The following is a 14,760-nucleotide window of genomic DNA, read 5'->3' on the forward strand; positions in this document are numbered from 1 at the left end:
TTTGTCATCTTAGAGAAACATGGTTGGTAAAACTTAAGCAAAAACATTTTTAAACAAAACAAAAATTGCTTACCTGACACACTGTTTAACAAACTAACATCACCATCTGTGCTTTTGGTTTTTTCCCTCTGTTGTGTTCAGGTTACACCATGTTAAGGCAGCTAAAAGTTCACTTCTTTCCTTCTTGGGTCCTCTTTCTTTTCCCCAAGCACAATATTTACAGTGCAAATTCAGTAAGGAGATATTTAAGGGCAGGCTGCCCAATACTTTTTTTTTTTCTAGAAAAGTACTTAAATAAATAAACAAATCAAGGGGATTTAAACGAAGCTTATTTTTTTGTCACAAACTCATCATCCACTGGGAATCCACAGCTTTCATTTTGAGGCAACTTTGGTTTAAAACAAACACCACAACATTCAGGAACCCCCAACCAGGCTATCAGATTAGTATATTCTTACATTAACTTTTAAGTGAAGGTTGGAAGCCATGCTTACATTTAACAGTTGCTACCCCACATGGCTTGAGAGTGCAACTCTTTCAGTCCCAGCACTAGTATTTTTTTAGACTTTCCAGCTCCATTTAATGTCACATCATATATCACCCTCCAGCACTGCTGCTGTTAAACACCCTCCTCGGGCAGCAAGCCTGCGTGTGCAGTGGTTTGCAGACCAGCCAGAATAATTTCCACTCCTTTTTAAGCTACTATTTTAATGTGTCTGGTTTTGTGAAACAGCTGCATGTGTTTAAAAGGAACTTCTTAGGATAACTTTGATGAATGTTAAAATGATCATACTTTTCAGAGGATTCCCTTGCATTTCATTGTGTTTCTAATTAAAAGTTAAATTTGTAATCAAGAAACTGCAGGGAAAAAAGTAATATAGGGTGAACAACCCTGCCCTGTGACGAACTTTCTGCTAACAAGGACAAGTTTCTTGGATTTATGTCATTGTGATAATTTCCCTTGGCTTTGCTCCAACAAAGTCACACATGCACAAGTCTGATATGGCGCTGCAGGGTCCTGGAAAGCTCTGCATGGCCCCATGGCAGCCCCACACCACTGCAGACACCAACCCTCCCTGTGGCAGGACAGTCTGTGACCTCTGGCACTGTGTCACTGCCCTGGAAAATCTGGCCTTCTCCAGCTGAGGCCCAAACTTGACCCTGCATCTGATATTTCTGAAATGTTGCGAGGTAGAAACCCCAGAGCTCTTTCCCTCTCTCCTCTTTGTCCAAATTTTTCACCACTGGGCAGAACTAGAAGGGGCTACAGGTCTATCACACCTGCAAGTTCCTGACCCAGTGACAGCAGAGGTTTTTAGCCCAGCCTCCCCTCATAAGTATTTTTTTAGGATGATGAGACCAGTATGAGCCCCATCCATCTTCCACAGGATGGTTTATTTTCCAGAGAAGAGAGGGCTGTTGATGTCAAGAGACATAATTTCACTCAGGCCTGTGCTCTGATCCTTTGGGTATACACCATATTTAGTCTGTTGCTGAGAGGGGGTTGTTTCGGTATTTTGTATTTGGCACGTTGATGGGAATTCCTAGAGGATCCTAGCTTTCCCTTTTTGGGATATCTCCATCCACAGGTCCTACTGCACAAGGCTGTTGGCTACTAGGGGAGGAAGGAGGGGGGACAGCTGAGGACTGAAGGTTTGGGGGGTGTGAGGAAGGTTTGATGAGGACCAGATCACTCCCTAACCCCTACAGGTCTGGCTCCTAGCACCCTGTCCTCCTCTCCCTGCCAGCACACGGTGCCTGCTCCCTGTTCTGTCCATGCATCCCAGGGACTGTGCCCCCCCAGCTCTTCACCACTTCTCTTCTACATTTACAGACACAGGGAAGTATTTCTTATACATGAACAAGTATTTACAGTCCTTTATCAAAAGCTGAGCTGCACACTGGATCATGAAAGAAACTGGCAAATCTGCTGGGAAGGTGGGAAACAACCCTCTCCTTTCCCAGAGGCAAATGAGGCTTAAACCAGCCTCAGGCTCCAAATGTCACATAAACACAGGGAGACCCAGAGCCACCTCCACCCACACAGCCCTACTGTGTTAGGAATAACCTTCTTTGCCCAAGCAGCCCCTGAACTCAGGGACATAGCTCCAACAAAATGCACTGACAGTGGGTCAGTGGGAAACATCCTGTGCCACACGGGCCCATGACCTGCCCTTTGCCCTTCTAGGCACAGGGCCATGAGGGGCAGGGATACTGGCAAGGCAGGAAGGAGTTAAAGGTCCATTTGCTTTGTCAAACAGCAGGGGAAAAGGGTGAAACCCTGAACTTGTGAGTTTGGGGTACCCCTTTCATACACCCTTCTGAAAGCCAGAACCAGCCTGCTTCCCTAAAAAGTGGCTCGGGGCAGGGGCCACAGCCTAGGGTTAGGCCCTGCTGGGAACGAGGTCCTTGGCTCAGGCTGTGTTTTTTAAGCCAGGTACCAAAAGGATTTTCCAGCAGGACGTGGTTTCCAGGGCCCCTCCCCACTTGCAAGATTCTCCTCCTCTATATAGGGAGGCTGCGAAGGCAGCAAGGACTTGGGCTGTCCCGGCTGGTGGCTGTATCTCCAACTCACTCCGCTCCCACAACTGGACACCTGTGAGTACCACCGCGGGGTGAAGTCCCTGCCGGGGACTGGACTGGGGGCTCACACACTCTGGGATGGGTAGTCTGGCAAGTTAACTCTCACACTGCTCTGCGAACACACTCAGAGAATTAACCTGGGGATGGGAACAGACCTATCAGATGCGCCCAGACGATTTATCCTGGTTTGTGTGTTACTGGTTGGGTTCTGGTTAAAATGCGTAGAGACTGTGCATGCCTGAAAGTGTGCACAGATGTTCTAGCCTGCTTCTAGGCACTGCTAACACTACCATTGCGGGGTCGAGGCTGAAAGACACTGGCTGCAGAGAAGGAGCCGTTCTCTGAGCTGGCAGCAACGCCGCCTCAAGGTGCAGGGCGGTGCAGGCAGTCACAGGTACCTGCTGCAGGTAACCATCACACGGGCGTTTGGGAATGAAAAAGCCTGGTAACCTGAGCTGCTGATCTTCTCTAAGTGTTCCTAACCTCTTAGTCCTAATTAAGGACTGCTGAAAGAAAGTGCAACCAAATAAAATAATCAGTTCATCAGTAACTTGTTCTGTAAACAGGAAAAATGCTTAAAAATTAGAAGGAATGGAAACACTTTTATGTAAATGCCCCAGCATTACATATATATGTTTTTAATATGCTGGGAACAAAGTTTAAGCAAAACTAATCTGATAATTTACTGAACTACACTAATTTCAAAGTTGGCATGCCTTTTTTTTAAAGGGAAAATAAAGCAACCAACTTCTAAGAAAATCCCGTTAAGTAAATTAAGACGACAGTAGATGGCAGTGCAGGAAGCAGCTTCAGTGTCATCCCAGAGGTTCACGGGCTTCTTTCACATACGTGTGTGTGTGTGCGCGCGGGTCTGTGTGCATGCACACCTATAAAAATGTTGATATTTATGTGAAAGGCATATATGTTTGCATAATTAAGAAGCATGAGATATTTTCAATATAAGGGAAATCAGAAGGCTTGTTATTGTTACCTAATACATACATCTTAGTAAAATCTTGTCTAAAATACACTTGTTGAAAAACAAGCCCACCATGTCCTTCGCTCCGAGCTTTGCCCTGACAGGCAGTTTGCAGCAGGATTGTCTGGATGGACTGATTTGCTGAGCTCCTCAAGTTCCCCCCTTCCCTCAAGCCATTCACTCAGGGGTTGAACAGATGAACTCCCTGAGAGCAAAGCTCTAATTAGGTTGTCACTTCAGTTTAATGCCCGATTCTGCTCTGGCTGTGTTCGCTTGGATGTAAACAATGAATTTTATTATCTCATTTGCAATTGACACACTAGTCCCTAAAAGGTATTTGTTTTGAATTTGTTATCATTACATTTTTGTGGAACGGCGAGTATTGAGCAGAACATCTCCATAAAAGGCAGCGTGGGGATGTATGCAGAGATCCCAATGCTTTGGAAATCACAGACACTTATTAGTTGCAAATCTGTTGGCTTCTAAGTATGTTAATTTTAGGAGAAACCAAGAGCTAGATAGCTTTCCAAGTTGTGCAAAGTCTAGTTAAATTATGGATTATTTGTGAATTCTAATCAATATACAGAATCTGATTTAGTTAATAGAGTGACATCTACAGGAATTTGAAATACCTGGTATTTTCTAGATAAAGAGAATCTATCCCTTTTTTCCCTTCTTTTCTGATTTTTACAGTTTATAACAGGCAATAATTAGGGCCAATTTCTTTTTAATATTAGAAAATCAAATGTTTAGTCAGAGTTATGTAGTAATTCACATTAAGAAAGATGAGAAGATCTTATTGCAACTGAGGCACTTGCAGCTAATTTGATTGAAATATATGGAGAATGCATTACAGAAAAAAAAACAAAAACAAAAACAACAACAACAAAAAAAAGCCAACCAACAAAAAAGAAACCCCAAACTGATGGTACCTCCATTTCCAGATGAAAAGCTCCACAGTGGGGAAAGGTGAAAGGCCAGGAGGGATTGATAGCAGGGCTCATGATAAAGTTGTCAATCCTGTTCCCAAATGAAGGCTAGGATTCACCCCTAGATTATCTTTTGATTATCTTTTTTTCCAAGCAGTGCTCAGTAGGATGATTCAGTTAAGTGCTGGAAAAGTAAAAGATAAGGAATGTGGAAAGAAAGTAGCCAAGGATTACTGTAGCCCAAGAAATGCAGTTTGAGTCAAGCAGCAGGTTACTGCTACACTCTTATCAGAAACGGCTCATGAGAGCAAGACTTGATTTTTTAAAATAATTGGCTATATGTTCCTCTGCTGCAATAATTATTCCCTGTACAGATGTGATAAGGCTTTATGTTGACATGCACATCCTGCAGAAGAAGGGAGAAATGTCCTTTATCTTTCCCTTGAGAGAAAAGCAGTCCCTCCAAGCTCTGACTCAGGAGGTAATTCTGCTTGGCCAATAACCTTTTAATTAAAGTGCACTTCCTGGAAATATTTATATTTCATCCTTGAAATAATATACTCAGGATAAACTAGTTATAAAGACAGCATTCAGCTTCTGTCATTAACATGAAAAGGGAAGAGGAAGTGAAGACAGACAGATAACTCCACAGTGGGACAGCAGACGGAGGAATAGAGTGAGCTGTGGAAATATCCATGCATGTTTGGGGGCTAGCACAACAAATGAATCAGGTTAGGTGTAATTTGGCACCTAAGGCAAGAAACTTCATATCAATGGTATTTTTGTGATTGCTCTTCCTCCTCTCATTCTCAGGATAACTCACCTCTGGGTATAAAAGTGTATACTCTTGTACATGATTTGGGCTAAATGGATGAGAACCTCCTACCACCTCTTGCACATGGCTAGGGGTCTCCACTTTCTCAGCCAGTCCTATGGGTGAAACCCAGGAACTGGCTAAAGGGTAAATTTTGCCTTCCCAGGGAATGTTCTCAGCAGGCAGTAAGGAGTCTTTCACCTTGGCCCACTTCCCCAGTTTCAAGCACATGCTGGCCCAGTGCAGTGCAGTCTTGATCAGAGATGGACCAGAAGATATACTGCCAATTATTAATCAGAAAGCTTCAGCATCTCATTAGCAGCTCATTAGTCCTCACTAGGACAAATTTAGTTGAGTTTGTGGAGCTTATATTTTACCCCTTCCATTCAGAAACCTTCCTTTATAATGAAAATGAATAGTGCACATTAATAAATAAATTTTTATTAGCCATTAATCCACACTTCCTAACTGCATTTCCTTTTTTACTACAGTGGTAGTCAGGAGCTGCTAAAACTTTATCCTTAGATTCCAGAGGTTCAGTGACAAACAGTTCTTTTCACATAAATCCACATTTTCTCCTCACTGTGTTTCAGAGGAGTTTTGGGATCCAGCTCAGACTGTCTATTCACTAGTTCTTGTAGGGGATCTATTCTTACCGTACCCAAACTAGTCCTAGTGCTTGGAGCTAGGGGATAAGAACCTGTATTTCCAAGTTCTGCAGTTCATTCCACCTTATATACCTTCCAAGTGGATCTTGCTTTGAAAAAGATTGAATTTAAAACTTTTCTGCACCTTGCTATGGATGTGCAGGAAAAAGTAGGAGAACTTAGTCAAACAGACACACACCAGCTCTCAGTTTCATGCTAGAATCTGTGGAAGATGTTTTTGACTTAGCATGTAACAAAGAAAGGAACTTTTCCTTGATCCTTAGGCAACAGAACAGACAAACCTCTGGGATGTCCCACTGTGACATGTTCTGTAGCAGGCCAACAGTTTTAGCTGCAGTTGGGTTTTTGAGGTAGATGGTCAGGATGATTTGGCAGTTTGATTTCCATCATCATCTTCTGTGAGCAGACTCAGAATAGCAGGATTTGACCCCATGAAGCTCAGCTCTGCAGTTCAGTCTCACTTTTGGTGTTTCTGAAAGCAGTATCTAATTCCTATTGATCTAAAAGTGCTGTCACCTGGCATTTAGCCAGAGGCAGCACTATCCAACCTTTCTGATGCTTCAGCATGGCTATATAGCTCTCTTCTGGGCATAGGATGGGCTGAAATCCCCATCTCCACTGCTGCAGCCATTCCTCCCATGCTGCTGGGGCAGTGGGGTAGAGAACGTGCCTTGCCTGTTGCCAATGCAGTGGGAGAGGCCAGGGCAGCTCCTACTGCTCCCTGAGCCCCGTGCCCTGGGAACTGCAGCTCTGGAGATGGGGCAGTGCTTCCATGGCTCCCCTGTCCAGCAGCTTCCCCCCGCAGCCACCAGCAGGAGAGTTCAGCTGGAGAGAATACCATCTCCATTATTGGAACTGTGCAGCTCTACCAGCCCTCTTGGCAACAAGGGAGCATTTTCTGCCTTAATCCACACAGAGGTCAAATAGTTTCCTCTTGCTCTCTTCCAAGAATCTCCTGGGAGCAAGCAGAGGGCCAGATCCTACAGATGTTCCCTCCCAGAGCCTTGACAGCGGGGAACGCTGCTCAGGGCCAGTGGCAGTGCACCAGTCCAACCTTCCAGGGCCTCCCTCACACATTGCATGTTCACCTGGGTGAATTTTCGTCTTTGGGATTTCCAGGCAAGGCTCTAGAACAAGCACATTCAGCTTTTTTTTTTTTTTTTTAAGACAAAATTGTCGAGGGAGCTTAAAGAGCTGGGGCATCTAATTTCCACTGGATTTCAGCGGGATACCATCTAACCTTCTTAGGCGCCTCTAAAAATCCTAGTTTTGTTTTTAAGCTTTATGCCACCTTCTGCATGATCCATGTTTCCTTCTCAGACCACTCAGAGAGTGTGGCCTTGCAAAAAAACCTTAATCTGTGGGAAGGCTTCAGGGACAAATATTTAGAAAGCAAGCTCTGATACTCCCAGAGCGCAGGGTGTCCATTTGGCTACATACCACAGAGCTTGGTCGTTACAAATATTGTCCTGCTTACGGGTCCTGCTTGACATCTTTAGCAGTCAGTTCTCTGAGCTCCCTCCAGATTCATGTTTGTTTGAATGCTGTAAATATTAAATTCATTCTCAATAAGGAAATGAAACAGCCTCTGTCTTCTAGAGATGTTTTCCTTGGGCACACGCTCTTTGTAGCTCCTCCCCAGCTCTCCTCTCTGCTCCACTGCACAGCAGGTTTCCCAGCCAGCACGACTCTTTCTGCCCTGGAGCAAACCACAAATCCTCTGTGTACTCCTTCCCTCCTTTAGACCTGTGCCCCCCATGAGATAGAGCAAAACACTTACAAAGCTCCAGCATTATCAACACTGATCTTGCAGCTACATCCAACTTCAGTTGCCAGAGCAGGAGAGCAGCTGCCTCCTGTCTCAGCACTGTGCAAACTCTCCTCTGGCTCTCACCTATGGGGCAGATACACCCAGCTGCTTTGTCCAAGTGCAAGTGCATGGCACAGATGCATCATCCTTCCAGTCTGAGCATCATGGTTCAGAGTATCTTTTAGCTGAGGCAATTTCCAGGCTTGTTTTATTTCTTCTCTCTCTCATGTGATAGACATTTGTACATCATAAATGATCAACTGCTACTGTCTGTCCCATGGGGAGGGGCTAACTCTACTTCTCCTTCACGAGCAGTACTGAGAAAAAATAAATTTTTCTGCTTTTTCTATTGACCATATCTTAATCTTATTCTTCTCCAAATGAAATGGTATTAAGTGATTGGAAATAGTCCTTTGCAAGAAAAGTTAATTTCTGTCCTTGCTGGAACACAGCTGGGGAACCATTCTTCTACTATTTATTTCATTATTGCACTGATATGTCAGTATGCACCCAACTGCATTTGGGTGATGGGAAATTTTGTATTTGTCCGAATTCAATTAACTTTGTGATGGGCAGGAGCTGAGGCTGCAGGAGGGTGTTCAGCTGGTGGTCCTGGTGCAGTTCTGACAGTCTCACTGCACAGGCATTAGTTCTGCCTTTTTTTTTCTCTTTGCTCTTCAGTGCAACATAAATAAGATAAAGTAATAAGCCTAGAAGTCCTCATTTAATTTAGTGCCATGAAGCTTTTGATTTTGGTGACTCCAGACACAGTAACAAAGGCATGAGAATCTGAACACATACATTTTAAAGTATTTAAGCTGGCACTCAAAAGTATCCACATGGAAATGTGAGATATGACACAGGACCTATAGTGCTTTGGACCTCCCGCATATTTGACAAATGTGTTTTGCCTGGAATGTCTTCACATTTGCCTTCCTTTATCCCTTTAAACCAGAATATTTTGCTTCCTCAACAGGTGTCTGCTGAGTCAAAATGGCTCAAAAACCTCTCAGCGATGATGAGAAATTCCTCTTTGTGGACAAAAACTTCATCAACAACCCACTTGCCCAGGCTGACTGGTCAGCAAAGAGACTGGTTTGGATTCCATCAGAGAAACATGGATTTGAAGCAGCAAGTATCAAGGAAGAGAAAGGGGATGAGGTGACAGTTGAACTGGCAGAAAATGGAAAGAAAGTGACACTGAGCAAGGATGACATCCAGAAGATGAACCCTCCAAAGTTCTCCAAAGTGGAGGACATGGCAGAGCTTACTTGCCTCAATGAAGCTTCAGTGCTGCACAATCTAAGGGAGAGATACTTCTCAGGTCTAATTTATGTGAGTAGACCCAACCACACTCAGAGCATTTCCTATTGCATGCAACCATGTCCCATTGACAACGAGGTGGATCCCACCCACTGCCTGCAATACAGGCCTTGTGTAACACTGCCATACAAGTACTAACCCGCAGTAATGGCATCCTAACCCAAAAAAAAGTTTTGAATTCACTTTATTCCCCATGATTCTCCTGCTTCTTTAATAATGGCTCCTTAACTAAATTAAAACACATGAAGGTTTCTTTTCAGCAAAATGTACAGATTCTGAAAGAATATTGTTGGCTTGGAAAGTACTCTCTGATAGGTGAACAAAATCTGAGTTCTGCTGTTTGGGGAAAAAAAAATAGGGACTTTTAAATTAATTCAAGGTAAACCTGAACGAATTTCCAGTAACTTGCAAAAAGAGCATACAGAAAAGCCAAATCATGCCATTTTTCTCAGGCAAAACTCCCACTGAAAGGCAGCTGGAAAGTTCTGGTTTGGTGGTGCTTGAGTTAAACCTTATGTTTGGATAAAGGTATGAACCCACTGGAATTTAGGCAAGAGTACTTGCATGTACCAGTGTGTCACTGAAGCAAAGTCATGCGTCCACTAAACCTTTTTTTCCCTCATGTTGGTCAAGTTACAGATCAGACAAGCCTGGACAAATTGTAGTTTCTCTATATTCATGTGAGTTATTAGATTACACAAGATTATTCTTTCAGTCCACACAAGTACATTAAGACAAGAATATTTTGACATTGATAACCCTTTAGTCTATCCACATCAACAGTTAGCAAACAGCACAGTAAGAAGGCCCAAAACTTTTCCAAGGAATTTAGCTGTTGTCTTTGATTTTACATGGAGGATCCCTATGCTGTGCTGCAGAAAAGTTACCTACAGTTTCAATCTATGAACATTTTACTTGTATGACAGACCACTGATGAGTGAAAGTACAGAGCTTAAGTAGAAACAGTAGTCAAGGTCTTATTACTAATATGAGGAATGCTAAATTGAAAAGTAGGAAATGAAGCAGAAAATAAGATAGTTATATGGAGTACAACAAAGGAACTACTTACTTGTTATGCGTAACTTCAAAGAGCTAAGCTCAAGATCTTTCCTTCAGGAATGTGCTAAAATGCACATTAAGAAGTTCCTGAAAGAAGCTTGACTTCCCATCTTTTCATTATTTGAGTTTATTGGATTTTAAGTTTGCAGGTGAACATGTGGACCCACGTGCTATTATATCAGAACATGCAGCCTTAATGATTAAAATAGACTTTTTCTGAAAGTGTTCCACATTGTTGCAAAAATTAAGAGAATTAGTCGAAGGTTAGTAGGATAAAATGGGGGATTGGGCATTTCTTTGTTGTTGTTCTCAGCAATGCTCTACATAGATGTTCCAGGGTTTCCCTTATGTTTACTTTGTGGAATTTCCACTTTCTACAGAAAGAGGAAATTAATTTCCAAAGGTGGAAAATGCAATCAGAAATCAAAGAGTTTTTCATGGAGGCAAAAATGGAAGTGTACCTGAAATTAAGTTTTCTTTCTCAAGAGACTAGACTTTAAGATGGTAAAAGTTTCAAAGAAATTAATTTGACTTGTAGTGCAACAAGTTAATCGTATTTTCAGTAACCAAAATCTGCTTGAAACTGTCCAGCTTTACGCAGTGCTGCCCTACTAGATGCTGTCATACCTTTTTAAAAACAGAGGGGGCTTCTAAAGAGAATTTGAGTCTCATCCACTTGCAAAACTAACTGTAAGCAACCATCTCCTGGCTTTGCCATGTGTTGCCTAATTTGCATCCCTTGGAGTCCCACACATTCAAAGAAAACATGACCTCAACATTTTTCTCTCCAGAGCATCACTGATGCAAATGGAGATTCCCAAATCTGCTAAAGAAAAATAATAAATTCAGTTGGAAAAAAAAAAAAATCTCTCCCCTTGAATTTACATTAAATATTATTAAATACAAAGATTCAGTGCAGAAATTCACAGAGTGACTGCACACTAGAAAACCACCCTGGCCTTTTGCTTCATCACAGATAATTAAGATAGAGGGGCAAGTAGAAGCATGAGCCACTAATTCATGTTTCACATTGCTCAGAACAAAAAGAATCTGCTTTATCCACACACAAATTACACCAAAAATTATTATAGAAGTATGAATAACGCAGCAATGCAACTTCAGTGGATTTGAGAGTAGAATCAAGTTCCTTGTGGCTGTATTCATAGGCACTACTTGTTCAGTCTTCACTCAACAGTGAAAAATGCTGTCTTTGATACATAAAGCTATATATGCATATTGGAACTGAGGTTGGACTCTTCTGCCCCGACCTAGATATTTACAATGCAGATGTGTATTTGTGCCAGGCTCCTGTAAATACCCATCAGCAGTAGCTGTCTGAGCTCAGCACTCCCATGGAAGTATCCCTAAGACATTTCAAATTATATTCTTCTTCCAGACCCTCTGGGGAGAGATTCAGCTGGGGGTCCCCCTCTCTAGACAGGCTGTGCCCCAGGGAGAAGGATTTAAGACATGCAAGCTTCAGCACCCCCACTTTCAATCACACACTTGGCCGTGTCAAAACATCCTCTATATTAATCTAGCTCCCCCAAATCCTTGAAAAGCAGATACCTAGAGCTACAGTCAACCAAAATAAGAGGGCTTTGTTAAACTTCCTGAGGTGACAGATCATATAGTCACAGTCCAGTTAGAAATGAGGATTCCTGAATTTCATCAGCTTTTACTCTGCCTTAATAGCCTGCTTCTTGTGCCTCAAGATTAGTTTTTCAAAGGCATGTTACTGTGTGCCTGGGTATGCAAACAGCCCTACATGTGGCAAGTCAGGAAATGCCTGGAAATCTCAGGGAAGGGACGCCTAAATAATTTCCTTGATTTCCTCTCCTATTACTTTACTTGGGTGGGAATGATTAGTTGAGTGTGCACAGTAAATCTATTTATACTATTAAAAAATGTCTTGCTGTCCTTTCCATAAGGGCCTTGATGGTCATTCTAGGATAAAACTCACTTTTCAAGTGTGTTATCCTGGCAACACTAAAGTTCATTTTGACATGAGCAGCACAGTTTCATTCCGAACTCCCATGCCAATGAAAATCCAGCCCAGCAACTCCCTACCTTCCACACCAAGGGGTTCAGCTTGGGGATGCTGAGAACCGGCGAGCATTTGAACTCGATTTTCTTGGGCTGTGGTGACACAGGCACAACCTGAGCTGTTGGTGGAGGTCCCCATCAACACCCGGAGCACCCCAGATGTCCCGTGCCCAGCTGCAGCACCCAACCCGCTGCTGGAGCCTGAGGCTCCGGCCCTGTGTGCAGAATAAATACCATATAAAGTGCTCAGGCTGTGCCGGGGCTGTGTTGGACCATTGCCTATTATGGTCAGGAAAGGGAAATCCCTGTGCCCGGAGCCTCCCGGGTGCCACGGCCCAGCCTCGCCGGGTCGGCTCCAGCCACGGGGGAAGCAGCCCCGGGGCTGAGGAGGGCAGCAGCTGCACCCCACAGAGCTCTCGTTCACACACACGGCAAGAAAATAAAATAAATAATAATAAAAATTAAACAAACCAACAAAACAACCAACCAAACAAACAGCATACTTTTATTATTTCTTTTTTTTCCATAGTCCAGTTTAAATATCACAATACTCCTGCAATTATGATCTCATAACATGGTAATTTTTTTTTTTTATTTGGGGGGTTTAAATCTTCTTTTTAAAATTAAATACCCTTGCAAATTTCTTATTTTTAGCAACTGTTTGTGAAATACGTCTCTTCATCTATTATCGTATGCTATTATTTCTGGTCCAGTTCAATAGCTGGAATATTTAGAAAGAAAGGAAAACAAACAAACAAACAAAAAACTAAGAAAACATGGATGAACATCTATCAGCTGGCAGCCAATATTCTTGTTTGTTTATGTATATATTTTTACATTAATACCTTCATTAAATTCTAAACAAACCACATTTTTCCTTAAGTTTCCTGCAGAAATAGTCATGTAGTGAAGGCATGGTTAGTCTCTCAAGGCATCTATTTGGAACTTGAGAAATTTTTTTTAAGGACTCTTATCAATCATCATTGTTACATGTGTTCATAGAAGCTTTTTTTAAAAAAACCCTTCAAACATCAATCCAAGCTTCTTACCTAGGATTTCAATTTACAGAATTTGATGCCTATGTGAGCACATATTTATAACATATTCTGATAAGAAAATACACATATATAAAGAAATATTAATTATTACAGTTGTTACCATACCCTTATGTGTGATAAGGGTTTGTACTGAAAATAACTGAAGTTAAGGAGCTCTAACATCAGATCACAGTGTTTCTACAGATTGCTAAATTCACCTACTTTCCAGCAGCTCACTTATTAGAAATTATTTGTGCACCTGGAAATTACCCATACACATACATTCAGAAAATCTCTGCTTCATTTGTTACCCTGGGCAGAGCACAAAGGAGCGCTGCTCGCTAAAACCCCATTAATTCAATGCAGCCGATGCCTGCGTTTCCCAGCCCAGACATGGCATGGGATACTAAGTCCAGCTTTTATTTGAATTCCCTTGCAGACTTACTCGGGTCTCTTCTGCGTTGTGATCAACCCTTACAAGCAGCTGCCCATCTACTCAGAGAAGATCATTGACATGTACAAGGGCAAGAAGAGGCACGAGATGCCGCCGCACATCTACGCCATCGCCGACACGGCCTACAGGAGCATGCTGCAAGGTAGGACAGCCCCGGGCTGCAATCCCTGCCCTGGATGGGGCAGAAAACACCTGGGAGCTCCATATGTGCTCCTCCCAGCACTCAGCCAGGAAAGAACTCTCACAGAGGGCAGCACTGCCTTTCTAGAAGTTTCAGAGGAATTCTTTGGCAGGAACAGCAGTCCACAAACACTGTGACTCAAAAAGGAAAAACAATCCTTTTACCCATCTGTGTTGAGGCATGTGGGAAGGTTTCAAAGTCAAGCAAATAGTTTTGGCAAATACGGGCATGGAAAATGCTCCCTCTCCACTAGTGGAGACTATTCCAAAGTTAGCTGTGAGCGCTGCTGGATCTGTCAGCATTGCTGCTCTCTCCCGCCAGCACAGCAGATTCAAACAATGTTTGGGGGCTACTTTCCCTACAGCCTGATGTCTTGAACCCCGAGTTGAGATGTGCTCTGTTTTCCAACAAGGATGGCAATGAACAATGGGAAAGCAGTCAGGCCCCAAAGGGTGCAAACAAACCCCCCAAATTCACAGTGCTTTCCTCCTCCTGCAGTCACTACTGACAGACTGAGGGGATTTTGTTCTAAGGAAAACCATCATTCAGGGATGAAAAAGCTAAAATGATGAATGTAGGAGGCTGCAACACCTTCAGACTTTAGGGCATGACCAGGTACCATCTCACATTGACCTTGGGTGCTACAGGAAACCAGGAGCTCTACAAAATGCTTTGAAATTTATATGCCGTCATATGACCCTACAGAAATTCTGGCTGACAACTATGGCTCAGCAAGATTCACAGGCTTGGCTTTAAAGTTTAGGGCTTCCCAGTTTTGAGCTTAAGGATTGGGATTTTTTCTTCCTATGGTTTATATGACATTTCTTTTCTGGAGCTATTTCAATTCCTTTATTTGACTGCATCCCAGAAGGCACAG

General features: G+C 42.8%; 1 protein-coding gene across 3 annotated transcripts in view; it reads left to right on the forward strand.

Moving 5' to 3' along the window:
* Positions 1-2,535: 2,535 nt before the first annotated feature.
* MYH11 (myosin heavy chain 11) overlaps positions 2,536-14,760 on the forward strand; it is a 55,675-nt gene continuing 43,450 nt past the window's right edge. For all 3 annotated transcript variants that reach the window (XM_069030150.1, XM_069030151.1, XM_069030152.1), the window contains exons 1-3: positions 2,536-2,598; positions 8,760-9,118; positions 13,688-13,844. In XM_069030150.1, coding sequence (XP_068886251.1) covers positions 8,777-9,118; positions 13,688-13,844 — 499 coding nt within the window. In that variant the 5' untranslated portion in view covers positions 2,536-2,598; positions 8,760-8,776. The remainder of the gene's footprint in view (positions 2,599-8,759; positions 9,119-13,687; positions 13,845-14,760) is intronic.

Source organism: Aphelocoma coerulescens, chromosome 14 (assembly GCF_041296385.1).
Source record: "Aphelocoma coerulescens isolate FSJ_1873_10779 chromosome 14, UR_Acoe_1.0, whole genome shotgun sequence".
NCBI lineage: Eukaryota > Metazoa > Chordata > Aves > Passeriformes > Corvidae > Aphelocoma > Aphelocoma coerulescens.